General features: G+C 43.2%; 1 protein-coding gene across 1 annotated transcript in view; it reads left to right on the top strand.

Annotated features, from left to right (window-relative positions):
- DNAH7 (dynein axonemal heavy chain 7) overlaps window positions 1-27,595 on the top strand; it is a 529,416-nt gene that overhangs the window by 235,854 nt on the left and 265,967 nt on the right. The window contains exons 24-27 of the mRNA XM_073546702.1: window positions 9,521-9,689; window positions 11,012-11,114; window positions 11,203-11,330; window positions 12,335-12,547. Of these exons, the coding sequence (XP_073402803.1) occupies window positions 9,521-9,689; window positions 11,012-11,114; window positions 11,203-11,330; window positions 12,335-12,547 (613 nt within the window). The remainder of the gene's footprint in view (window positions 1-9,520; window positions 9,690-11,011; window positions 11,115-11,202; window positions 11,331-12,334; window positions 12,548-27,595) is intronic.

The raw sequence follows: 27,595 nt of genomic DNA, 5'->3' as shown, positions 1-27,595 counted from the left end.
ATAAATACGGCCCATAAAATGCTGCACAAGGGTTAATGGTGATCCAAAAAGATGCTCCATAGATATCTACCCCCCATAAAATGCTGCACAAGGGTTAATGGTGGCCCAAGAAGATGCTCCATAGATAAATACACCACATATATTGCTGCTTCTGCTGCAATTAAAAAAAAAAATGACATACTCACCTCTCGTCGCTGGGGGACAGGTGCCGGTGTCCTGAGCAGGCGGGGACACCGGCGCGCTATGTTGGACAGATGCCGGTGTCGCCACTGACTCAGGCTCCCGGCACTGGCGATATTCACCTGTCCCTGTTCCATTGCTGAGCGCCGCTGTGTCTCCCGGGTCTCTGCAGTGATGTTCAGCAGAGGGCGCGCATTGACTATGTCATCACACCTCTGACCTGAACGTCACAGTCAGAGGACGCGGAGGACAGAGCAGCGCACGATGGTGGAACAGGGACAGGTGAATTTGGCTCCCCCTGTCATACTCACCCACTCCTGGCGCACGGTCTCTGCAGCCCCTCTTCTCTGATGGTCTTCGCACCGCAGCTCTTCCAGGTTTCAGCAGTCACGTGGTACCGCTCATTTAGGTCATGAATATGCGCATATTCATGACTTTAATGAGCGGTACCACGTGACCTCTGAGCGCAGGAAGAGCTGGGGCGCCGAGACCATGGAAGAAGAGGGGCTGCAGCGACCGTGCGCCAGGAGTGGGTGAGTATGATCTCTGACATCCCCGCTTCCCCTCGCCCCTGAGACCCCGTATATGACTCGAGTATAAGCCGAGAGGGGGACTTTCAGCCCAAAAAATGGGCTGAAAATCTCGGCTTATACTCGAGTGTATATGGTATATTTAAAAAATTCAGCTTGTCCAGCAAAAACCCCTAACGCTATGTCGACAAAAAAATAAAGAGTTATGGCTTTTGGTGAAAGGAGAGAGAAAAAATGAAAGCATAAAATCAAAAACTTGCCCTGAAGGGGTTAAAGGGAATCTGTCTCCAAGTTTCTTATCCCATCTTAGAGCAGCACGATATAGGGGGCAGAGACCGTGATTCCAGCAATGTGTCAGTTTTTGGGCTTCTTGCTGCAGTTTTAATAAAATCAGAGTTTTATCTGCTGCAGATCTGCCAGTTCTCTAAATGCTGAGCTCTGTATAACTCCACCCACACCACTGATTGGCAGCTTTCTGTTTACACTGTGCATATGGGGAAAGCTACGAATCAGTGGTGGCGTTAGTAAGAGCTCATGAATATAGAGGACTACGTGGCAGCAGGTTTGTTAGCCATTAAGTGATAAACTCCTGCTGATAAAACAGATTTCATCAAAGCTACAGCAAGCAGCCAAGTAAGTGACACATTGTTGGTATCAGAGTCTCTGACTCTATATTATCCTGCTTTCAGGTAAGATAGCAACAGATTCCTTTTAAAAAGTACATTTTATCAGTTTGAGCATGTTAAACTGACCACATCATGGAATAGTGGCTGCAGAGCTGAATAAAAGGTGATTTTTATGTTTTAATTTTTCCTATGCGTTGCAGAGATATATTAGCTTGTAAAGTTTACATTATAATTTATGTTATAGTTCAACTGGGCATTACCAGAGATTTGTCTCTTGAGGTATGTACTTTTTCCTTGCATATGGTTGACCAATCATAGCCAGCCAGTAACATACAGGGAAAAGAAAAAACATTTCTCTTCTCACTGATCTCTGCAGTTAGTATGTAGATATACTGCTTGACCATGCAGCCCATTTTTTACAAGTGCCTCCTTATTGTGCATCTTGAAACAGCCACACCGCTAGTTTTCAGAGAGTCCAGTATTTCAGCTGACGTTATTTGGGGGGTTTTCTTTGCATCTTAAACAATTTTCCTGGCAGTTGTCACAGGTCACAGGTGAGGATGTTACCTTTAGTAGCCATTCAAACCCATTTGTGTCAACTTCTGTGCATGTTATCAGGCCAAAATCACCAGGGTATGTAAACTCTTGATCAGGGTCATTGGGATGTTTTGGGTTGTAATGATTTAATAAGAGAAAACACAGTAGTTTGACAATAAATGGCTTCACCCAACCACTAACCATGAGTGGAGAAAATGTTTTGGTGTAATCTTTCATATTCTCTGGAAAAAGGCCAAGAAAACAAAAATTCTGCTGGGGTATGTAAACTTTTGAGCACAACTGTATCATTACAAATACTTTCAGATCTCATCTCACAGTACTTCCAGCTCTGACCCTCATCCACACTGACTGCAGTGTGATGAGATCTGGAAGGGCTTGTAATAATACTTGGCTCAGCTCTGCGGTACAGGTGCTTCTCACAAAATTAAAATATCATGAAAAAGTTAAATGCTTTCTGTTCTTCAATACAAAAAGTGAAACCCATATATTCTGTAGAGTCATTACAGAGTGATCTATGTCATGTGTTTATTTCTATTAATGTTGATGATTATGGCTTACAGCCAATGAAAACCCAAAAGTCATTATCTCAGTAAATTAGAATACTTTAGAACACCAGCTTGAAAAATGATTTTAAAATCAGAAATGTTGTCCTACTGAAATGTATGCTCAGTAAATGCACTCAATACTTGGTTCGGGCTCCTTTTGGAGCAATTACTGCATCAATCCAGCGTGGCATGGAGGCGATCAGCCTGTGGCACTGCTGAGGTGTTATGGAAGCCCAGGTTGCTTTGATAGCAGCCTTCAGCTCGCTGCATTGTTGGGTCTGGTGTCTCATCTTCCTCTTGACAATACCCCATAGATTCTTTGTGGGGTTAAGGTCAGGTGAGATTGCTGGCCAATCAAGCACAGTGATACTGTTGTTTGTAAACCAGGTGTTGGTACTTTTGGTAGTGTGGACAGGTGCCAAGTCCTGCTGGAGAATGAAATTTCCATCTCCAAAAAGCTTGTTGGCAGAGGTGAAGCATGAAGAGCTCTAAAACTTCCCGGTAGACTGCTGCGCTGACTTTGGTCTTGATAAAACACAGTGGTCCTACACCAGCAGATGACATGGCTCCCCAAACCATCAGTGATTGTGGAAACTTCACACTAGACCTCAAGCAGCTTGGATTGTGTGTCTCTTCATTCTTCCTCCAGACTCTGGGACCTTGATTTCAAAATGAAATGCAAAATTTACTTTCATCTGAAAACAACACCTTGGACCACTGAGCAACAGTCCAGTTCTTTTTCTCCTTGGCCCAGGTAAGACACTTCTGGCGTTGTCTATTGGTCATGAGTGGCTTGCTACAAGGAATGCGACACTTGTAGCCCATGTCCTAGTTAAGTCTGTGTGCAGTGGTCAGAGGCGTAGCTAGGGTTTTGGTTCATGGGGGGCGAAACTTCTGAGTGGGCCCCTAACCAGAGAACCTCAGCAGATGACCGCGCTGTTGCCAAAAATAATCCATATGTAAAAAGACCAGTATTGATATTACCGCCATATGGTCAGTGGTAAATAATACCAGTCCTACAGAACATATAAGAGATTACAGCAGAGTTGCAGATAATGACTTACCACTGACGTTCTTTCTGATGGAATAGTTCACTTTTCACGTCTTTTCCATCTGGCCCAGACCGACATGATGACTCCTCCAGCCAGGACTCGGCTGCAAAGAGTACAACAAAGACACGTTTCACTTCTCATATTTTCAGCACCGTCACCAATTGGACTATTCTCAACCTGCACAAACTGCTCATCCTGCTGTTACCCCAATACTGAGCCTCTGCTGCCATATGTGTCCCTATTACTGCACCTGATACCCCAATACTGAGCCGCTGCTGCCATATGTGTCCCTATTACTGCACCTGATATCCCAATGCTGAGCCGCTGCTGCCGTATGTGTCCCTATTACTGCACCTGATACCCCAATGCTGAGCCGCTGCTGCCGTATGTGTCCCTATTACTGCACCTGATACCCCAGTATTGAGCCGCTGCTGTCATGTGTGTCCCTATTACTGTTCCTGATACCCCAATGCTGAGCCGCTGCTGCCATATGTGTCCCTATTACTGCACCTGATACCCCAATACTGAGCCGCTGCTGCCGTATGTGTCCCTATTACTGCACCTGATACCCCAAAACTGAGCCGCTGCTGCCGTATGTGTCCCTATTACTGCACTTGATACCCCAGTACTGAGCCGCTGCTGCCGTATGTGTCCCTATTACTGCACCTTATACCCCAATACTGAGGCGCTGCTGCTGTATGTGTCCCTATTACTGCACCTATTGTGTGGTTCTGTGAGACCTCTAAATTCTAAAGCAACTCTCTAGAATATAGTAATGCCTGGTGCAAGTGCCTTAGAAAACAATGCCCATGATTCAGGGTCGGATTGGACCACCGGGAGATTCTCTGGTGGGCCCAGGCTCTGACACCTGCTGGCATATAGGGCCAGCTGCCTAGGGTCCCTGCTGCTCCACTGGCCCCCAGCCAGTGGTGTGTCGCTAATAGCGGCACACCAGTAGGTGCTATGGGGGCCCCCCGTGCCAGCAGAGCAGCAGTGGGTGACAGGAAGCCAAAGCCTGTTCCCGCTGCTAAAGTGAAATGAATATTCATGCTTCCCCATGCCCTCATGGGCATGGAGAGGAGTTAATATTAAGCGGGCAGTGTTTGCCGCAGGCTGCGGCTAACACTGCTCGCTATAAGGGCCCACAGACCAGGGCCCCTGCACCCCCAGCCCATGGGGCCAAAAGACAGGGGGACGCAGCATCAGCGTGTCCCCCCAGTGAGTGCCGCAATAATGGAAGAGAGAGCGTCACATGACACTCCCTCTCCCATCATTACCCTCTTCCTCTGACACACAGTGGGTGCGTGATGACGTCACTTCATCGTGTCCCCACTGTGTGCAGGTCTGACTGCAGTTCAGCTCCTGACATCGGAGCAGAGCCGTCGCCGAAATCAGCGTGGGAGCGTGAAGGAGAGGTGAGTATAGTTTTTTTTAATTTATATAGTGAGTCCTGGTTGCATGATTATGGTACCCCGTATGGGGGGGCAGCATGATACCTGTATGAGGGGGCAGCATGATATACCCCGTATGATTGGGGGAAGCAAGATATCCCGTATGAGGGGGGCAGCAAGATGCCCCGTATGAGGGGGTAGTATGATACCCCACATGAGGGGGGACAGCATGATACCCCATACAAGGGAGCATGATACCCCATGAGGGGGGCAGCATGATACCCCATGAGTGGGGCAGCATGAAACCCTATGAGGGGGGCTGCATTATATTCTGAAGGGGCTACATTATATTCTTTGGGGGGGCTGTATTATACCATATGAAGGGGGCTACATTGTAGAGAAAGAAAGAAAGAACAGAGAAAGAAAGAACAGAGAGACAGAAACAGAGGAAAGAAAGAACAGAGAGAAAGAATGAGGGGAAAGAAAGAGAACAGAAAGAAAGAAAGAAAAACAAAGAAAGAGGGGAAAGAAAGAGAACAGAGAGAGAGAAAGAAATAAAGAACAGAGAGAAAGAAGAAAAGATAGAAAGAAGGGAAAAAAAAGAGAACATAGAGAAAAGAAGAACAGAGAGAGAAAGAAAGAACAGAGAAAGAAAGAAAGATTAGAGAGAAAGATTAGAGAGAGAAAGAAAGAGGGGAAAGAAAGAAATAACAGAGCAAAAGAAAGAACAGTGAGAGAGAGAAAGGAAGAGGGGAAAGAAAGAAAGAAAAGAGAGAGAGAGAAAGAAAAAAGAAATATTAGAGAGAGAAAGAAAGAACAGAAAGAGAGAAAGAAAGATCCTATAATGATACTATAGCAGCCCGGCTACCATTGTAGTGCTCACCTGAGCCTCGCGGTGCAGGACATATCATAATCCGCTCACATGGCCGACATCCCCAAGTCCAAGGCTATTCCACTGGCTCCGCTTCGTACACATCGTAAACAAGCATCTCCACTCTGTACACCTCGTACACAAACGGCTCCGCTCCGTACACCTCGTACACATGCGACTCTGCTCCGTACACATCTCCGCTTCGTACACCTCGTACACACGCAGTTCCGCTCTGTACATCTTGTACACACATGGCTCCACTTTGTACACCAAGTACACACGTGGTTCTGCTCCATACACCTCGTTCACATGTGGCTCCGTTCACCTTGTACACATACGGCTCCGCTCCGTACACCTCGTACACATCCCCGCTCCGTACACATGCGGCTCTGCTCCGTACACCTCGTACACGCATGGCTCCGCTCCGTACACCAAGTACACACGCGGCTCCGCTCCATACACCTCGTACACACGCTGCTCCATTCCATACACCTTGTACACACGCGGCTCCGTTCCGTACACCAAGCACATGCGCGGCTCCGTACACCTTGTACACATGCGGCTCCGCTCCATACACCTCGTACACACGCTGCTCCGTTCCATACACCTCGTACACACGATGCTCCGTTCCATACACCTCGTACACACGCGGCTCCGTACACCTTGTACACTTGCGGCTCTGCTCCGTACACACGTGGCTCTGTACACCTTGTACACATACACATCTCCGCTCCATAATCATCTCCGTTCTGTACACCTTGTACACACACAGCTCTGCTACATCCACCCTGTAAACCCCTCCTGACCCCACACATAAACTTCCCTCATCCAGCACTATGACAACCAGCACAGAGCAGCGTCCTGCATACACTTAGGCCCCTGACCATGAGACCCCTGACTCTCCCCCTCCTGTGACCTCATCACAGGTCCTGTGCGCACATAAGCGATGAACATAGAAGCCAGGTGGCAGAGCAGGGAGATTGATTCTCCCTGCTCTGCTCTGCTGCAGAATGTAACATTTAAGCGTAGCTTCGGGTGGGCCCCCTCAGAGCGTGGGGCCCGGGGCCACCGCCCCCTCTGCCCCCCCCCCCGGTAGCTACGCTACTGGCGGTGGTTCTTGAAGCAATGACTCCAGCAGCAGTCCGCTACTTTTGAATCTCTCCCAAATTATTGAATGGCCTTTTCTTAACAATCCTTTCAAGGCTGCGGTTATCCCGGATGCTTGTACAGCTTTTTCTACCACACATTTTTTCCTTCCACTCAACTCTCCATTAATATGCTTGGATACAGCACTCTGTGAACAGCTAGCTTCTTTAGCAATGACCCTTTGTGTCTTATGTGCCTTGTGGAGTGTGTCAATAACTGCCTTCTAGACATCTGTCAAGTCAGCAGTCTTCCCTATGATTGTGGAGCTACTGAAACAGGCTCCTTTTCAATCACTTAGGAAGCCTCTGCAGGTGTTTTTGTAATTATTTTAATTTACTGAGATAATGACGTTTGGGTTTTCATTGGCTGTAAGCCATAATCATCAACATTAACAGAAATAAACACGTGAAATAGATCACTCTGGTTGTAATGACTCTATATAACACTGTATATGAATTTCACTTTTTGCATTGAAGAACTGAAATAAATTAACTTTTTCATGATATTCTAATTTTGGAGAAGCACCTGTATCTCTACATGGTAGCTGCAGAAATCAGTGAGGAGAGGAGGGCGGTGTGTTATTTTCTCCATTGCATGACGCTGCCTGGTTATGATTAGTCTAATTCATGCAGGGAAATAAGTACACACCTCCAAAGACAAATCCCTGTTAATGCCCATTTGAACTAAAACATGAATTATAACCTACATTTTGCAAGCTAATATCTCCACAATGGAGAGGAGAAATTAAAAAATAAAACTCAGCTGTGCCACCACTATTACATCATGTGGCCAGTTTAACATAATCAAAATGATGAAAGGTTTTCTTTCAAGTCTTGGAAAATCTGAATTTTAAAATACAAACTGTATAAAATTGATCTCTAAGAACTGATGAGGCTGGTGTACTTATTTTAAGAATAAATGTCAGAATGGCTATATAATCCTAAAAGAAGGTTTAAACTTCATCTGCCCCCACCTAGCCTGAATAACAGGTCATCAGCTGTCAGGATGGATCAGTGGAGATTAGATACGCTTGAACTAATGGGCATTCACGCTCTTTAGCTGGACTCATAAAATGCTAATTTTTTGATATCTTAACTATACAGCCATCCTGACATAGATTTTCAAAGTAAGCACACATGATACATCAGATCTATGAGTTCTATTTGAAGATGTATGCAGTTTGTATTGTGATATCTCATGACAGATTTGCTTTGGGAATAACAACTCTTCATTTAATGTCCATGTGTCACGGTCACGTGTGTCTGGACGCAGCGAGTACCGCAAGGCGAACCCATGTGACGCACGTGACCCTGGATACACCGCCTCCAGTGGGGCAAATTTAAATAATAAAAACGTGCAGCTGGATACACCGCCTCCAACTGGCGATTTTAGACATTACACGTATATACAAGTCTGGAAACCCCGCCTCCTGTAAGGCGAATTTAAACAATAAGGGAAACCTGGGAAACATTAACAATGGTGGGCCCTGCGATAGGGAATAGGGAAGTGGAGACCTCCCTAGCTCGTCCTGACCTAAACCCTCACTAGGGAATTGGTCGGTGCGGAAACTAATCCCACCACTGCACTAAAACACACATGAGGAAAGATGACAAAACAGGGGAAACACCACTTAGCTTTGCTCTGTTGCGTACGCTCCTAGCAACAGAGCCCACCACCTGTGTGCATCTTCTCCTCCACCCGGATCCATGACCATAATCGGATCCATCACCATAGTGCAGCCTTGGAGCAGAGTCAACCACCAATTGCAGCAGTCCAGTAACAGAGTCCCAATGATGAGTTCAGCTTCTGCCCAAAAAGTCAAGCATGCTTGAGTCCAGCTCTCAGCAACCAGGTCCAGCATGGTGACTGCAACTCTCACCATCGTCGCCACTCCACCAAGCCATGCAAACACCTTCTGCCGACACCATAAACTGTGACTCCACCACGCCATGCCAGCCCTTCTTGCAGACCACCTAGCTGCCACTCGTCCCCTCTGGCTGGGCTGCGCAGGACTCATGTTCAGCTCCTTCATTCACCCAGGCTTACTTGTGAATGACTAACACACAATATCACCAACAGTCATCAGACACACCTGGCTCCCTTTTGTAGAGCCTAACACCTGATTTGTAATTAAGTGCACAATAAACCAAAGAAACTAAAGTGCACTACCACTCACCACCACCGGGGCAACTTAGAATGAACGACACCACGTGTAATAATTCTAATGGCCACCGGGGGCAATTACACCACTTTGGCACCTAGGCAAAGGAAAAAAAGTTCACTTATCCATTTACTCTGTCAGATCCACGCTGGATCATGACACCATGATTCAACAAGCACATATGTAGTAGCTGTTTGGTGCACACATAAGCCCTGATTCAGCAAAGCTTTGAAAAACTGCATATTTATGCACAATGAAGAGTTATGTAAACATGTAGCAAATTTTGGCGTTTTCACAGCATTGTGCATTTGTGTATTGTGTATTTACAGCATTGTGTATTTGTGTGTTGTGTATTTACAGCATTGTGTATTTATATTTGAATTTCTGTGTTTCTTCTTGTTTGATGAATAACTTACTACAATTATTAGGTATAACTTTTTAATCTTTGTCATTACTACAGAACTTTATTTGGTGCTCTCAACCTTCACTTGGGTGGTGCTCCAGAAGGCCCTGCTGGCACAGGGAAAACAGAAACTACCAAGGATTTGGCAAAAGCTGTGGCTAAACAGTGTGTTGTTTTCAATTGTTCCGATGGATTAGATTACCTTGCATTAGGAAAGTTTTTTAAGGTGCGCATATGTATTTACAGGTCCCAAATGTATTATACAGTGTCCGCCAACACGGTCCCAAATATATACTACTAGCTGCTGGCCCGATTCTAAAGCATCGGGTACTCTAGAATATGGCCAGCGGGAGATTAAAATAAAAAAAGTGATATACTCACCATCCGACGGCCCCCAGACTTTGTCCCTCCTCTCCACGCTCCTGGCATCTTCCGTTCCCAGTAATGCTTTGCGCCAAAGACCGCTGCTGATGTCACTCTCGCGAGAGCGCAACGTCATAAGCGGTCTTTGGCACAAAGCCTTACTGGGAACGTAAGATGCCGGGAGTGTGGAGAGGAGAGAAAAAATCCAGAGGCCATCGGAAGGTGAGTATATCACTCTTTTTTATTTTAATTCTATTTTTTACACGTTTATGGTACCCAGGGTCCGGATGAGTCTCCTCTCGTCTGGACCCTGGGTACCACTAGCTGGTTATCTCCCGGCTGCGTCGACGCTGACGCCCGTGCGCCCGGAGATGACCCGCGGCATCCATAGCGGTGGCGTGCGTCTTTCCAATTGAGGACTGCGCCTGCGCACTGCGCCTGTTGCTGATTGGTCGAGGCCTGGTGGCCGCGACCAATCAGCAACGCAGGATTTCGGTTACAGACAGGCAGACACCATAAGACGATTATATATATAGATACGTAGAAAGATAAATGGCACTCACCGGTCAGGATTTGAAACTTTATTGTTAAATCTTCAACGGAAGAATGGGAACAGGGGTGCAGAAATGACGACGGCCGTTTCACTCACAGACGCGCTTCTACGGGTCACATGAATTAATGTTGAGATGAATAAGGGCCTTTTCAGATATAATCAGAGTTAATTTATAAAAGTGAACATTAGAATGTAAGATAGGCGATAAATGTATGATCACTGAGAATCCCACCGCAATAGTCCCCACAAGTCACAAGAATGGGGCCCAATGTTACCCATATTAATGGAGCTTTGCTCACACATGCGCAATATTGCTCCATTCATTAGCTGGGGCACGAACTGTACTTGGCGTGGTACTGTGCATGTGGGTGCAAATGTAGGAGGCAGGACCTCCTGTTCTTTAAGCAACGGTACATCAGCATAGCGGTAATATGTGTAATGTACGGTGCCTATCCACACAAGAGGCTGGATAGATTGGTTGCATCCATCACAATCTCAAAACCAAATATTTTTCAATAAAACTTGTTAAGCCATATAGGTTGAAAATGATAATTTAGGCAGACATGTTCTTGCGGATCAGTGAGTACAATACACATAGATTTAGCATATTCATTATTCACTTTTGATTTCAGGGATTACTTTCCTGTGGCGCGTGGGCTTGCTTTGATGAATTTAACAGAATAGATCTAGAGGTGCTGTCAGTGGTTGCGCAGCAGATCCTTACAATTCAGAGAGGTACGTATTCTTCTATATCATGGCATATCCATACAAAAGAGTTTCACAATGATTATTATCAAACCTCTAATGATTTGTTTATTTTCAGGCATCAATACAGGATCAGATCTATTGATATTTGAGGGTACAGAGCTAAAGTTGAACCCCACATGTGCAGTCTTTATTACTATGAATCCTGGCTATGCTGGGCGTTCAGAGCTCCCGGACAACCTTAAGGTATCATCCAGCTTTTGTTACAGTTATATATTACTGTTACAGATTTTTGTATTATTACTGTTGCATACGTTATGTTTTTTGTGAAAAGTATATTGATAAGCGAGCATACGCGTTGCTCGTGTGGTTTCCGAGTATTTTGTAGTGCTCTGAGATTTAGTTTTCGTTGCCTCAGCTGCATGATTTGCGGCTGCTGGACAGGTTGAATACATGTGGGAATTCCCTAACAAACAGGCATTCCTCACATGTATTCAGCCTGTCCAGCAGCCGCAAATCATGCAGCTGACAAGATGAAAACTAAATCTCCGAGCACGCCAAAATACTTGGAGGTCACCCGAGCATGCTAGGAAAAACCTGAGCAACGAGTATACTCGCTCATCACTAGAAAAGTAACCTATGTGCAAATCTTTTCATCTTCCAATATTGCTAGTTTGACCTAATATTTTTAAAAAAATGTGATTAGTGGTGATTTGCAAGTACGTCAATTGCCTTGAAAAAAACATCTCTCACTCGGAGGTCTCTTATGTCTGTGTCCAGCTCATTCTAGCTCTCTAATGCAAATGCATCCTACTAATATCAATGTGACCTCAGCATATATAGGTATGGATTCTCAGACAGTAACTGATTTTCATTGCTGTGCTGTCACACAATATCTGTAATGTTTATTCTGTGTTTTATGTCTTTCAATCACTATCTCTTTTATTAAGATGTGAGTTGTGATATCCTCTCATGATCCAGATTCACCACAAAATGGCAGCTGCATTCCCTGCCTCTGCTTTTATACAGGCTATGATAGTCCCTCGATTGGCTGTGCTATACCATGTGAAGTGATAGCTACAAGGCATTATAGAGATACCTGACCGGCTTTTTTCTGCTGAGTTATGGCAGTATTTGATCTTATTATTTTCTGTACTCAACTAATGTTAAGAAGAGAATTAGAATTGATGTTCTCTTGACATATGTCAAATGTTTGTGTTTGTATTTATTTTTTAATATTTTACAAACAGGCTCTTTTCAGAACTGTTGCCATGATGGTACCTGATTATGCCATGATTGCCGAAATAGTCTTATACTCTTGCGGCTTTGTCACAGCCCGACCATTGTCAGTGAAAATTGTGGCAACATATCGTTTATGTTCTGAGCAACTGTCTTCCCAGCATCATTATGACTACGGCATGAGAGCTGTTAAATCAGTCCTGACGGCAGCAGGAAACCTAAAGGTATTGTGAAGTGTGAACTAAAATGTGTCAGTGTGTTGCAATTACATGATAATGTGGAATGTAAAAGTTATATGATAGAAGATGTAGAAAATAGTCCACTCCTTTTCCATTTCCAAAAACAGGACTTGGTGCCAATAATATGTCGGTATATCTCCTGTGCCAAAGAGTTTCCTTCCACTGTTAAGTTCATATAGAAGCGGACAATATAAATACACACTTCAACACTGGAATTGCAATCTTGCAGTCTTTAAAAAGTGTAGACAATTGTCGATTTATTTAGAGCAGGGGTGCACAACCTACGGTCTGGGGGCCATATTCAGCCTCGATGCCAGTCTGTGTGGTCCCCGACCAAACAGACAGAAAATTTCTTGACTGGCAGTTTAAAGGGGTTCACAAAGAAATGTGTTAAAATAAATAAAGAGACCATGTAGAAGGCGTTAATTCGCCGAAACGCGCAGTCTGAGAGGCTAACCCCCCTCCTTCCCCTAATCTATTTATCTACTGTCCAGAAGTGTGGATTTATTTTATGATGGACTTTAATAATAAAAATCTTTGCTAATGCAAGAAAAAACTTTTTAAAATTTTGCATCCTGGATTTTGTCCGCTGGAGTTTAAAGTTACATTTTTTCATTTGAATTTTTCGTGGCTGGATCCTGCTCTGGTCTCCGTGCAGACTTTCTCCTTGATTGATATTGGATCTCACACACCGGGGTGTACGGGTAAGCTGGCTTTGAAAATCTGGAGATTTTTTGTAAAATAAATAAATAATACACATTTAAATATGAAACATTTTTCTAAAAACCGTCGTTTAACAAAAATGTCTGCTTTTTCTACTATCAGGATTCAAAGATGGCAGCTGCCAACTATCACACCCTGTCCTAGATTTCAGTCCGGCTTCACTCCTCCATGTCCTGTCAGGTTCACTGAGCAGAAGAATTCATGGTCACGATGCCTGATAAGACGCTGCTCTGACATGGCCTCTGTCTTGTGCTTCATGCAGCCATTCCTGAGATGTAGGACAGGTTGGGATTGATGGCAGTTGCTATCTTTGATTCCTGATAAACACACCAAGTATGACATGGACACATGGTTTAAATTATTGCTCTATGTCTCATACTTTCCATGTGTCCATTGGGATTACAACACCTATCATCACTATCTCATAGAGTCACAAACAAGAAAAAAGATGATCAAAAGGCTATGTTTATATCAAAAAACATATAAATTTTATTATTTGTAGAAAATTGCTTTTTTAAAAATACATAACATTAATGAAGGAAAACAGGAATATTGAACACCACGCTTGTAAGATGTGTATATACACCGACGCATTCATCCAGATACAGAGCAACCTTATGCTGTTATATAGAGATATATGTGCACATTTCATCTCTGTCCATAAATCAATATGCATAGATTGTTAGGCGTCGGGTTCCTGTCGCTGCACAGCAGGAATCCCGAGCCTTGCCTTCAGCGGTCTCCCATTCCTCTCCTAGCCTCACCTCTGCAGATAAAACACACAGAGGGAAGTGACAGACACCAAAGGGACAAGGTAACAAAAATACAACACTTAGCTTATGCACACCGCTGCTTAACTGCACACCACAGATAGCACAGCAACAGGACTCCAAACACCAGACTTGGCTGACACCAGAGAACTGCTTCTGCAAAGGTTGGTCTCCAAAGAGGAACTGTATCACCAACAGTCATCTGATGCATGAGGTGACCTTTTAAAGGATGTGGGAGTGGTCACCAGCAACATCAGCTGACCAAGCAGCACTGCAATAACACCAGCTTGCCAGCGGGGAAAAACTGCATTTAACTCTCGCTGGCCTGAAAGGAAAAAAGGTTTAATGTGAGATGAACCAGAGCTGGCACAAATCCAAAAATGATTTCAGACAATGGGGGCGTCATTATACTCTATGGGGGCTGCATTATACTCTATCAAGGACTATGGGAAGTGCATTATAGTTTGTGTACTATATGGAGGCTGGATTATAAAATATCAAGGACTATTGGGAGTGCTTTATACTATATGGGGGCTGCATTATACTGTATGGAGGATTATGAGAAATGCATTATGCTGCATGGAAGACTATGGGAAATGCATTATGCTATGTGAAGGACTATGGGGTGCATTATACTATGAAGAGTGCATTTTACTAAATGGAGGACTATGGGGTGTGCATTTTATAATATATGGAGGACTGTGGGGAGTGTATCATACTATATGGAGGACTATGAGTTGCATTATATAATATGGAAGACTATTGGGTGCAATATACTGGATGGAGGGATATGGAATGCATTATACTAAATTGATGACTATGGGAAGTGTATTGTACTATATTAAAGACTATGAGGTGTGCATTATACTAAATGGAGGACTATTGGATCTATATTATACTATATGGAGGACTATGGGGAGTATATTATACTATATGGAGGTCAATGGGGAGTGTATTATACTATATGGAGGACTATGGGGAACATTATACTATATGGAGGACTACGGGGTGTGCATTATACGATATGTGGAGGACTATGGGGAGTGCATCATACTATATGGAGGACTATGAGTTATATTATATGGAAGACTATTGGGTGCAATATACTAGATGGAGGGATATGGAATGCATTATACTAAATTGAGGACTACGGGAAGTGTATTTTATTATATGAAGATGTAAACTGGCCAGGAAACAAGCGTCAAACTACTTCAATATTGTCGATCACGCTCATTTAACGGCCTGAACTCAGTGCATGTGCCTTAATTAGAGTTGAGCGATACCGTCCGATACTTCAAAGTATCGTATCGGATGGTATCGGCCGATCTTTAAAAAAAGTATCGGTATCGCCGATTCCGATACCGGAAGTCCCATTCAAGTCTATGGGACTTCCGGTATCGGAATAAGAAAAACCCTTTCCTGCCCTTGTACAGCCTCTCTGGGGTCTGTACGGGCCTTTCGGGGGGCTGTGCCGGCCTGCCAGGGGGTCTGTGCAGGCTCCGGTGGTCTGTGCCGGCCTGCCGGTGGTCTGTGCAGGCTCCGGGGGGCTGTGCCGGCCTGCCGGGGGGCTGTGCCGGCCTGCCGGGGGGCTGTGCAGGCTCCGGGGGTCTGTGCAGGCATCGTCCGATGGGACTACAAGTCCCATCGGGCGATGCCTGCTACCATGACAGTGATTGACACATTAGCCAATGATGGGACAGTAGTAGTCCCATCATCCGGCTAATGTGTTAAATGTAAAAAAAAAAAAAAAAATTACATGCTACATACATACAACATGCATACTACATACATGCTACATTCATACTACATGCAACATACATACTACATACATGCTACATTCATACTACATGCAACATACATACTACATATATACTACATGCATGCTACATACATACTGCATGCTACATACATACTACATATATACTACATACATACTACATGCATGCTACATGCATCATACATAACACATATATACTACATGCATGCTACATACATACTACATATATACTACATTCATGCTACATACTACATGCTACATACATACTACATATATACTACATGCATGCTACATATATACTACATATATACTACATACATACTACATACATACTACATGCATGCTACATACATACCACATACATAACACATATATACTACATGCATGCTACATACATACTACATATATACTACATTCATGCTACATACTACATGCTACATACATACTACATATATACTACATGCATGCTACATATATACTACATATATACTACATACATACTACATACATACTACATGCATGCTACATACATACTACATGCATGCTACATACATACCACATACATAACACATATATACTACATGCATGCTACATACATGCTACATACATACCATATACATACTACATGCATGCTACATACTACATGCATGCTACATATATACTACATGCATGCTACATACATACTACATGCTACATACATACTACATATATACTACATGCATGCTACATACATACTACATGCTACATACATACTACATATATACTACATGCATGCTACATATATACTGCATACATACAATACATTCATACAATACATACATAGACATACAGTACATATAACATAGAGTAACATACTTACCAATACTTGTCACATTGTTCCCCGAAGCCATTGTCGTCTACGGAATAAATATTAACATAACAAACCACAAAAATACTCACCCACGATCCGAAGCAGTCCACGAGTGTGTCCCACGACGATCTTGGGTAGAGAACTGCAGCATCAGCTGTTGCTGCCGTTCTCTACTGGCTGCAGGAATCCAATGACGGAAGGTAGGTATCCTTCCGCACTGTATTCCTCCGCCACTTAAAAAAAAAAAAAAGTCCCTAGTCTCACTTTATGCCATTGCTGTGTGGGAAATTCCCACGCAGCAATGGCATAAAGTGAGACTAGGGACTTTTTTTTTTTTAAGTGGCGGAGGAATACAGTGCGGAAGGATACCTACCTTCCGTCATTGGATTCCTGCAGCCCGTAGAGAACGGCAGCATCATCTGATGCTGCCGTTCTCTACCCAAGATCGTCGTGGGACACACTCGTGGACTGCTTCGGATCGTGGGTGAGTATTTTTGTGGTTTGTTATGTTAATATTTATTCCGGAAAGACAATGGCTTCGGGGAACAATGTGACAAGTATTGGTAAGTATGTTACTCTATGTTATATGTACTGTATGTCTATGTATGTATTGTATGTATGTAGTATGTATGTAGTATGTATGTAGCATGCATGTAGTATATATGTAGTATGTATGTAGCATGCATGTAGTATATATGTAGCATGTATGTAGTATGTATGTGGTATGTATGTAGTATGCAGTATGTATGTAGCATGCATGTAGTATATATGTAGCATGTATGTAGTATGTATGTGGTATGTATGTAGCATGTAGTATGTATGTAGCATGCATGTAGCATGCATGTAGTATGTATGTGGTATGTATGTAGCATGTAGTATGTATGTAGCATGCATGTAGTATGTATGTAGTATGTATGTAGTATGTATGTAGCATGCAGTATGTATGTAGCATGTATGTAGTATATATGTAGTATGTATGTAGCATGCATGTAGTATGTATGTAGCATGCATGTAGTATGTATGTAGCATGCAGTATGTATGTAGCATGTATGTAGTATATATGTAGTATGTATGTAGTATATATGTAGTATGTATGTAGCATGTATGTAGTATGTATGTAGTATATATGTAGTATGTATGTAGCATGTAGTATGTATGTAGCATGCATGTAGTATATATGTAGTATGTATGTAGCATGTAGTATGTATGTAGCATGCATGTAGTATGTATGTAGTATTTTTTTTTTTTTTTTTAACATTTAACACATTAGCCGGATGATGGGACTACTACTGTCCCATCATTGGCTAATGTGTCAATCACTGTCATGGTAGCAGGCATCGCCCGATGGGACTTGTAGTCCCATCGGACGATGCTTGCACAGACCCCCGGACATCAGCACAGCCCCCCGGCAGGCCGGCACAGCCCCCCGGCAGGCCGGTACAGACCCCCACAGGGTGCACAGACCACCGGCAGGCCGGCACAGCCCCCCGGCAGGCCGGCAGAGACCCCGGGCAGTCCACACAGCCCCCCGGCAGGCCGGCACAGCCCCCCGGCAGGCCGGCAGAGACCCCCGGAAGGCCCGAAATGACGGCGCATCATGATGCGCACACACCGCGCATCATGATGACGTCAGGCCGTCAATCAACTGAACTTCCGATTCCGATGCCGAATTCCGATATTGAAAAAATATCGGAAGTCGGTATCGGAATTCCGATACAGCAAGTATCGGCCGATACCCGATACTTGCGGTATCGGAATGCTCAACACTAGCCTTAATGTTTCTTTGTGATGTTGAATTATGTGAGCATTTTGGGCCCTGCATTTAATTTTTGCCCAGGTCCCCACTTTGTCTAATCCCGGCCCTGATTCCCACAATACGTACTTGGTGACAGATATTGTTCACGAGGTAACAGTGCTCTTCATGAATCAGGTGCCTTTGATTCCACTACATATCTGTCTGTCTGTCTATCTATCTATCTATCTATCTATCTGTCTGTGTATCTATCTATGTGTCTGTCATATAAAATTTTATTTCTACAAGCTTTACAAACTTTAAATGAGAGGTGACATATATAGGCAATATCAGACCTAACTGAGCAATACATTATTCAACAATTCAAATACATTATTCAACAAGTCAAATGCATTAGTCAAACAACATACAGTTGTGCTCAAAAGTTTACATACCCCGGCAGAATTTTTGCCTTCTTGGCCTTTTTTTTAGAGAATATAAATGATAACACCAGAACTTTTTCTCCACTCATGGTTAGTGGTTGGGTGAAGCCATTTATTGTCAAACTACTGTGTTTTCTCTTTTTAAATCATAATGACAACCCAAAACATCCAAATGACCCTGATAAAAAGTTCATATACCCCATTTCTTAGTACTCTGAAAAAAGGCCAAGAGGCCAAAAAGTCTGCCGGGGTATGTAAACTTTTGAGCACAACTGTAGCATTCAAAAGTGACCAAAACATCAGCCAGAAAGCATTGATACTGAGATGTGGTCTGTGGTCCCCACATGCAGAACCACTCCTTTATTGAGGGTGTCTTGATAATTGCCAATAATTTCCATCTGTTGTCTATTCCATTTGCACAACAGCATTTGAAATTGATTGTCAATCAGTGTTACTTCATAAGTGGACAGTTTGATTTCACAGTAGTTTGATTTACTTGTAGTTATATTCTGTTGTTTAAGTGTTTCCTTTATTTTTTGAGCAGTATATATATGTATGTATATATACAGTATGTATATATATATGTGTATATATATATATATATATATATATTGTGGTGTAGTGACCACTGTGTCCGCTAGGGGGCGCTGTGTGGGTGTCCCAGGAGAGAGGATAAGTGGCAGGATGCTGAATGATCGTTATGTATCCCAAGGTGGGTGGCCTTGGGATGAAGACTTGTTTATGTGTTGATCAGCAGTGATACTGCTGAGGTTCTGTTTCAATGTGTTAGGGACGTCTTCAGGTGGTTGGTGAGATGGGCGAAGCCAGCCACCTACAAATCCACCCAGGTGTGTGTGTCTAAAAACGTCTATAGTAAAGAATATGTGAGTATACTTGTAGGACCTGCAATGAGGTCATAGCCATGTGATGTGGTGGGCGTGGCTTCGCACCATATAAGGTGACCATGGTAGGTCACATGAGTGACAGCCTGTGTGACCAGAGGGCTAAAGGGGAGCAGAGCGCCACTGTGAAGATACCCTGCTGTCTGCTGTAAGACTGTTGGATATTGCTTTGGTTTATGATGCCTGAATAAACCACATGGACTGTTGATGTTTTTATGAAAACTTGTGCCGGATCTGGTTATTTGGCTGCAAAGCGAGTACAATATATAAAATTCAAAATCTGTAGTAGCCCGCTCTATACAAATCCACAGTTCTCGCCCGATTTGCATGAAATTTGGCACGCCCCCTCTCCACCCACAGGAGCAGAATACTGCGCATGATACATCTGGCTAGCGTCCCCCCGTCATGAAATTGGGGTCCCCGAAGTTAGGCCCTATACATATAATGGGGAAATGTGAAGGTGAAAGTAAAAGTGCTGAGTGCTGAGGGGAAAACAATAGTTGTGACTGACGGATGGATTGTAGCGACGGCGCCAAAGAGTCGCTGTTAAAGGGGCCTGCACCACCACACACAACACACAAACATTTCACAAACATCACACAGACAGCACACATACACCAACCCACAAGCACAACACCACACAAATGTCACAATACACCACACAAACACCAGACCACTCTAGACACACACACCACAAATACCATCCCACAAATACCAGAACACCACCCCATAAATACCACTTGCACACCACACACACACATGCATGCAAGGACCACACATATGTACAAACACACTCAGATGGATGCACCCTACGCACATGGATGAACATTACTGAGCAGCAATATTTGTCAGGTGAAAAATGCCTCATAGTAAGATTGTCATTATTGCTTACTATACAGGGAGCTTTCATCCCTGAAGCTGCTTAGGTAAAGTAAAAGCTGAGCTCTGATTGGTTGCTATGGGTAACTAGACAAGTCTGCATGTGAGGCAGTTTTCATTACTGAGATGTGAGCTCCTTCAGGTCATAGTAATACTGTGTGAGGACTGCTCTGCATTTACTATTCATCCTATTACATCTCTTATCAGTGTCAGGTGAATGCTAAAGGGTCATAATACTAAGGACTGTTTTCTAAAATGACGCCCAAAAAATGACCATCTATTGGACAAGTTCATTCAAAAGCTAAGAAAGCAAAATTGCGTCAAAGAGCTGAGACAAGTGAACAACGTGACTCGTGGCTTGAAAAGAAACAAATGAGACAGGCTAAATGTAAGGCAGCTAAGACATCAGAGCAACGGGAATGTCGTCTTCACAAGAATCGGATAAGGCAGACTGAAACAAGGAATATGGAAACATCTGAACAAAAGGATGAACGATGTGAAAATTACCGCATGCAACGTGTGCAAAGATGTAGGCAGGCTGATTTGAGTTTGAAAGCATTTCACTATAACCCTATTCAAGACTATAGGTCACATCAGAAAGTCATAATTGGCAAAATGGACTTAATATGCAAACATTGTCAAGCAAAGAAGTTTAACTTGGAATAGCCTGATATGTGCTGCTTAAATGGCAAAGTCAGTTTCCTACCTTTATATCTACCTCCTGAGCCACTTTTTTCATACGTGTCAGGAACAACTCCTGAGTCCAAGCATTTTCTGCAAAATATTAGGAGATACAATTCATCTTTCCAGATGACATCCTTTGATGAGACAGCTGTACTCCAAAAAGCAGGATTTATGCCAACTTTTAGAGTCCGGGGCCAAATATATCACAAAATCGGTTCAATGCTTCTTGTAGCAAATGAAGATTCAAAGTTTTTACAAATGTATTTTTTGGGAGACGAACATATGCAAGCTGATAGACTTTGTGGAGCTATACTTGAGGCAAAAAAGAGATTGTGTTGAATTTGCAAAGATTTTTCAATCAGCACAATCAGTTAGTAAACCTTTTCAAAATAGCCTTAGAAAGAATGCCAAGTGATGAATATCAAGTTGTAATAAGAGCAGACAAGACACCGGGTGGCGAGCATGAAAGGCTATTTAATTCTCCCACTGTTAACGAAGTAGCTATTGTAGTGGTTGGACAGGACTTTCAAAAGCCAAGATATAATTATTTAGCGATGAAGCGACAATCTTCAACATATCACAGTAACACATAGATCATATGATGCTCTGCAATATCCGATAATATTTTGCAGTGGCCAAGATGGCTATCACTTTAATCTAACACAGACTGATCCCAAGACTGCTAGGCCAACCAATAAAAAAATATCAGCTTTGGACTTTTATGCCTACCAAATAATGATCAGACATGGGTCTTCTAACCACATTTTACAATGTAGGCAACTTTTTCTTCAATTTATAGTTGATATGTATGCCAAGGTGGAAAGTGAGCTTCTTTTGTACATAGAATTAAACCAGCAAAAGCGTAGAGTGGATGAATACATTCATTTAAGGGATGCTGTTGCTAATGATGGCAACGTGGCTGACATTGGGCGTATGTTTATTTTACCGGCTACATTTACTGGAAGTCTCAGACATATGCATGAGTATGTTCAGGATGCCATGACATATATTCGGATATATGGCTGTCCTGATTTGTTTATTACAGTTACATGTAATCCAACTTGGCCAGAGATAAGGGAAGAGCTTCTGAATGGTCAGGGCCCCTCTGATCAACATGATTTAACAGCAAGGGTTTTTAAACAAAAACTGATCAAGCTCATGGACGTAATTACAAAGTGTTACATTTTTGGTGAAAGTCAGTGTTGGATGTATTCAATTGAGTGGCAAAAAAAGAGGTCTTCCACATGCTCATTTATTGATATGGCTAAAGGATAAGATACGCCCTGATCAAATTGACAGTGTTATTTCTGCTGAGCTTCCAAATCCAGAAGAGGGCCCGGTACTTTTTGAAACTATTTCTAAAAATATGATTCATGGCCCATGTGGGCCACTTAAACCTAGATCGCCATGCGTGAAGGAAGGAAAATGTACTAAAAAGTATCCTCGCAACTTGATTGTAGAAACACAAACAGGAGATGATGGTTATCCTCATTACAGAAGACGGAAACCTGAGCAGTAGAGATGAGCGACTTTGACTTTTTTAGGGTCGAGTCGGGTTTCATGAAACCCGACTTTCTCAAAAGACGAGTCGAACGAAATTGGCCGACTATTGGGAAAAGTCGAAGGTCCGACTGAAACACGAAACCCAATGCAAGTCAATGGGGAAGCAAAGTCGGCAGGGAGTGGAGGACAGTAAACACATCTACATGCCGGACCTCTTTTTTAAAGTGCGCAAAATCTCTCTCTCTTTCTCTCTCTCTCCCCGGACGCTGCACATGTCATCTCGTTGCCCACAGTGTATGTCCTTGCTCAGTGGCTGAAAAAAGTCACGTGCAAGCATTCTGGGAAATCCGACTTTGGCGCTCGTTTTGCCGACCGCATGGCCGACTTCACGCTGTGGTCGGGTTTCGGTCGGCGAAACCCAACTTAGCCATAAGTCGGCGACTTATGAATCTGACCGACCTGTTTCGCGCAACTCTACTGAGCAGGGATGATATACAGTTAGGTCCATATATATTTGGGCAGAGACAACATTTTTCCTATTTTGGTTCTAGACATTACCACAATGAATTTTAAACAAAACAATTCAGATGCAGTTGAAGTTCAGACTTTCAGCTTTCATTTGAGGGTATCCACATTAAAATTGGATGAAGGGTTTAGGAGTTTCAGCTCCTTAACTTGTGCCGCCCTGTTTTTAAAGGGACCAAAAGTAATTGGACAGATTAAATAATTGTAAATAAAATGTTCATTTCTAGTACTTTGTTGGCAATGACTGCCTGAAGTCTTGAACTCATGGACATCACCAGACACTGTGCTTCCTCCTTTTTGATGTTTGTGGCCCTTTCTATCTGAAGTTTAGTCTTTAACAAGTGAAATGCATGCTCAATTGGGTTGAGATCAGGTGACTGACTTGGCCATTCAAGAATATTCCACTTCTTTGGTTTAATAAACTCCTGGGTTGCTTTGGCTTTATGTTTTGGGTCATTGTCCATCTGTAGTATGAAACGACGACCAATCAGTTTGGCTGCATTTGGCTGGATCTGAGCACACAATATGGCTCTGAATACCTCAGAATTCATTCAGCTGCTTCTGCCCTCTGTCACATCATCAATAAACACTAGTGACCCAGTGCCACTGGCAGCCATGCATGCCCAAGCCATCACACTGCCTCCGCCCTGTTTTACAGATGATGTGGTATGCTTTGGATCATGAGCTGTACCACGCCTTCACCATACTTTTCTCTTTCCATCATTCTGGTAGAGGTTGATCTTGGTTTCATCTGTCCAAAGAATGTTCTTCCAGAACTGTACTGGCTTTTTTAGATGTTTTTTAGCATAGTCCAGTCTAGCCTTTTGATTCTTGATGCTTATGAGTGGCTTGCACCGTGCAGTGAACCCTCTGTATTTACTTTCATGCAGTCTTCTCTTTATGGAAGATTTGGATATTGATACGCCTACCTCCTGGAGAGTGTTGTTCACTTGGTTGGCTGTTGTGAAGGGGTTTCATTTCAAAATGTTGAAATAAAAAAAAAAGTTGTTGTTCATATCAATGTTATGACAAATTAGTAAAATGCCAAAATAATAAAAATTTAAAGTGGGAAAAAAAAATTACCGTAGCACTCTGAAACAGTCAATTTCAGGGTGACACTGAAAATTTTACTTTAGCTACCATAACCAACAATTTAACATATTTTCTGCAAGCGAAACCTCAGGTGTACTAGCACTATATAAAAAGACACATCTGCATGTTTTCTCAATATCAAACATGAAATCAGAATAAACCTTTCCCATTTTAGGTCAATTAGGATTACCATATTTATTAATATTTGCCAAATAACAATAATATGAGAGAGAGAGAGAGAGAATGTTTAAAGGCATTTTTATTACTTACTGCAAAGTCAAAAATTTACATACATTAAGATTACTATGCCTTTAATCAATTCTGGATTGCCCATATGACTATGTCATGTGTTTGGAAGCTTCTATTAGATTTTTTGGCAACATCTGAGTTAATTAGAAACACACCTGTGGATGTATTTTAATGCACACTTGAAACAAACTGCTTCTTTATGTATCATCATGGGAAAGACTCAAAAAATTAGTCAACATATCAGGAAGAGAATTGTGGACCTGTACAAGTCTGACTTATCTTTGGGTACAATTTCAAGATATCTAAAGGTGCCTCATTCATCTGTGCAAACAATTATATGCAAGTACAAACAAAATGGGAATGTCCATCCATCATACTGCTCAAGAAGGAGACGGGTTCTGTGTCCCAGAAATGAATGTGCTTTGGTCCGACATGTGAATATCAACTCAAGGACAAAAGCAAAAGACCTTTTGAAGCTGATGTAGGAAGCTGGTAAGATAGAGTCAATATCATGTAGTCATTCAGTTTAAGGGCAATGGTACCAAATACTAATGAAATGTATGTAAACTTTTGACTTTGCAGTAAGTAATAAAAATGCCTTAAAACATTCCCTCTCTTTCATTATTCTGGCATAAGGAAAATATTAATAATTATGATAATCCTAATATCATATCAGTCCAGAGGCTGAGTCTCTGAAGTTTTTCCTTCAGCCATTTCTGTGTCAGTAATGAGACAACCTCTCTCAACTGAGCTGGGTAAGCCTTCAGTGCTACCCGTACTGGAGCGGGAGTGGAAGTAATGAGTCCCACTGCCAAATCCTACTCATCACTCGAATAAAACCTGGTCCGGAACTACCGTGAATAAAACCGCTCAGCACCTAGGCTGCTGCACCAACCAATACTACCCGATTTTTAATATCTCACCCAGCTTAACTTTCTGGGTGAGATATACTGTTTATACTCGTGTATAAGCCAGCCCGAGTATAAGCCGACCCTCCTAATTTTGCCACAAAAAACTGGGAAAACTTATTGACTCGCGTATAAGCCTAGGGTGGAAAATGCAGCAGCTACTGGTAAATTTCAAAAATAGAAATAGATACCAATAAAAGTAAAATTAATTGAGACATCAGTAGGTTAAATGTTTTTGAATTTCCATATTGAATCAGGAAACCCTATATAATGCTCCATGCAGTTCATGATGGGCCCCATAAGATGCTCCATACAAAATACACCCCATATAATGCTGCACAAAGGTTAATGATGGCCCCATAACATGCTCCATAGAATAATATGCCCCATATGCTGCTCCATGAAGGTTATGGCCCCATAAGATGTTCCATAGATTATGCCCCATCTGCTGTCCCATAAGATGCTGCATAGAATAGACCCCATAAGATGCTCCATAGATTATGCCCCCATAAGCTGCCCCATAAGATGCCCCATAGATTATGCCCCATACAGTAAGATGCTCTATACATTATGCCCCCATATGCTGCCCCCATAAGATGCTCAATATATTATGCCCCCATATGCTGCCCCCATAAGATGCTCCATATATTATGCCCCCATTTGCTGCCCCCATAAGATGCTCCATAGATTATGCCCCATATGCTGCCGCTGGTGCTGCAAATAAAAAAAAATGACATACTCACCTCTCGTCGCTGGGGGCCAGGTGACTGTATCAGAGCAGGCGGCGACACCGGCGTGCTATAGGGGCCAGGTGCCGGTGTCGCCGCTGGCTCAGGACCCGGAACCTGAGATATTCACCTTTCCCCGGTCCATCGCTGCTCGCCGCTGTCTGCCACGCCATCTGTCAGTGACGTTCAGGCAGCAGAGGGTGTGGCGCGCACTAACCATGTCACCGCGCCCTCTGCTGGCTAAATGTCACTGACAGAGGACGCAGCAGACAGCGGCGAGCAGCGATGGAACGGGGACAGGTGAATATTGGATATACTTACCCCCTCCTGATGCGGTCTCTGCAGCCCCATTCTCCCACGGTCTCCCTTCCTTCCTTCAGCGGTCACGTGGTACCGCTCTGATGTGAGTTCATTTTCCCCTTCGTCACTGAGGTCTGGTGAACTCCCTATTCTGGTAAAGGAAGGTAATGAGCCTGATTATCAGGCACCTGAGTCTAATGAGGATGACTGGCTGAGTGGAGTCACGGACTGGATATAAGGCTGCCGACGCCCTTCTGCCCTGCGGGTGATTTCTCTGTGGACTTCTAGGACACCAGTCTGATTCCTGCTCCTCTAAAGCTAAGTTTTCTGTTTTGCCTGTTAGCATTCTTGTTTTGTTTTTTGTTCTCCTTGCTTTTCTGTATATTGCCATTCCCTTCTGGGGTGAGCTGAATCTCCTTTTGCCTGTAGCTCTGTCTTCAGAATATTCCTGAGTACTGACATAGCTTTTTGAAGCCTAGCGTCTTCAGGGCCTTTTTCACTGTCAGTCTGTTGGCTCTTATTTTCATAGGGTTTTTCACGGATTGCAGACAGCAGCCTTCCTGTCCTTTTCTATCTAGTTAGCTTGGGCCCCGTCTTTGCTCAGTCTATCTTTCTTTCTGTGTTAGTGTTTTCATCTTGCTTCACCGTCATTATATGTTGGGGGCTGCCTATTGCTTTGAGGTCTGCTCTGGGGCAGTTTAGATTTCCCCTTTCTTTCTTTAGGCCTATTTAATTCTCCGGCTGTGATCGAGGGGTCTAGGGCATCGTAGGAACCCCCCACGGCTACTGCTAGTTGTGTTGATAGGTTCAGGGGTCTGCAATCCGATAGCTGCCAACTTCTCTGGTTTTCTGGACTTAGCTAGCATTTCTGTTTTTGCCTCCTACGGTGACTCATTCATAACACCGCTCATTAAACTCATGAATATGCGCATATTCATGAGTTTAATGAGCGGTACCAAGTGACCGCT

The sequence above is a fragment of the Dendrobates tinctorius genome, unplaced genomic scaffold (assembly GCF_039654945.1).
Source record: "Dendrobates tinctorius isolate UK_male_01 unplaced genomic scaffold, ASM3965494v1 ptg000150l, whole genome shotgun sequence".
Taxonomy (NCBI): Eukaryota; Metazoa; Chordata; class Amphibia; order Anura; family Dendrobatidae; genus Dendrobates; species Dendrobates tinctorius.
Note: the sequence above shows the minus strand (reverse complement) of the source record. Positions and strands in the feature narration are given on the sequence as shown.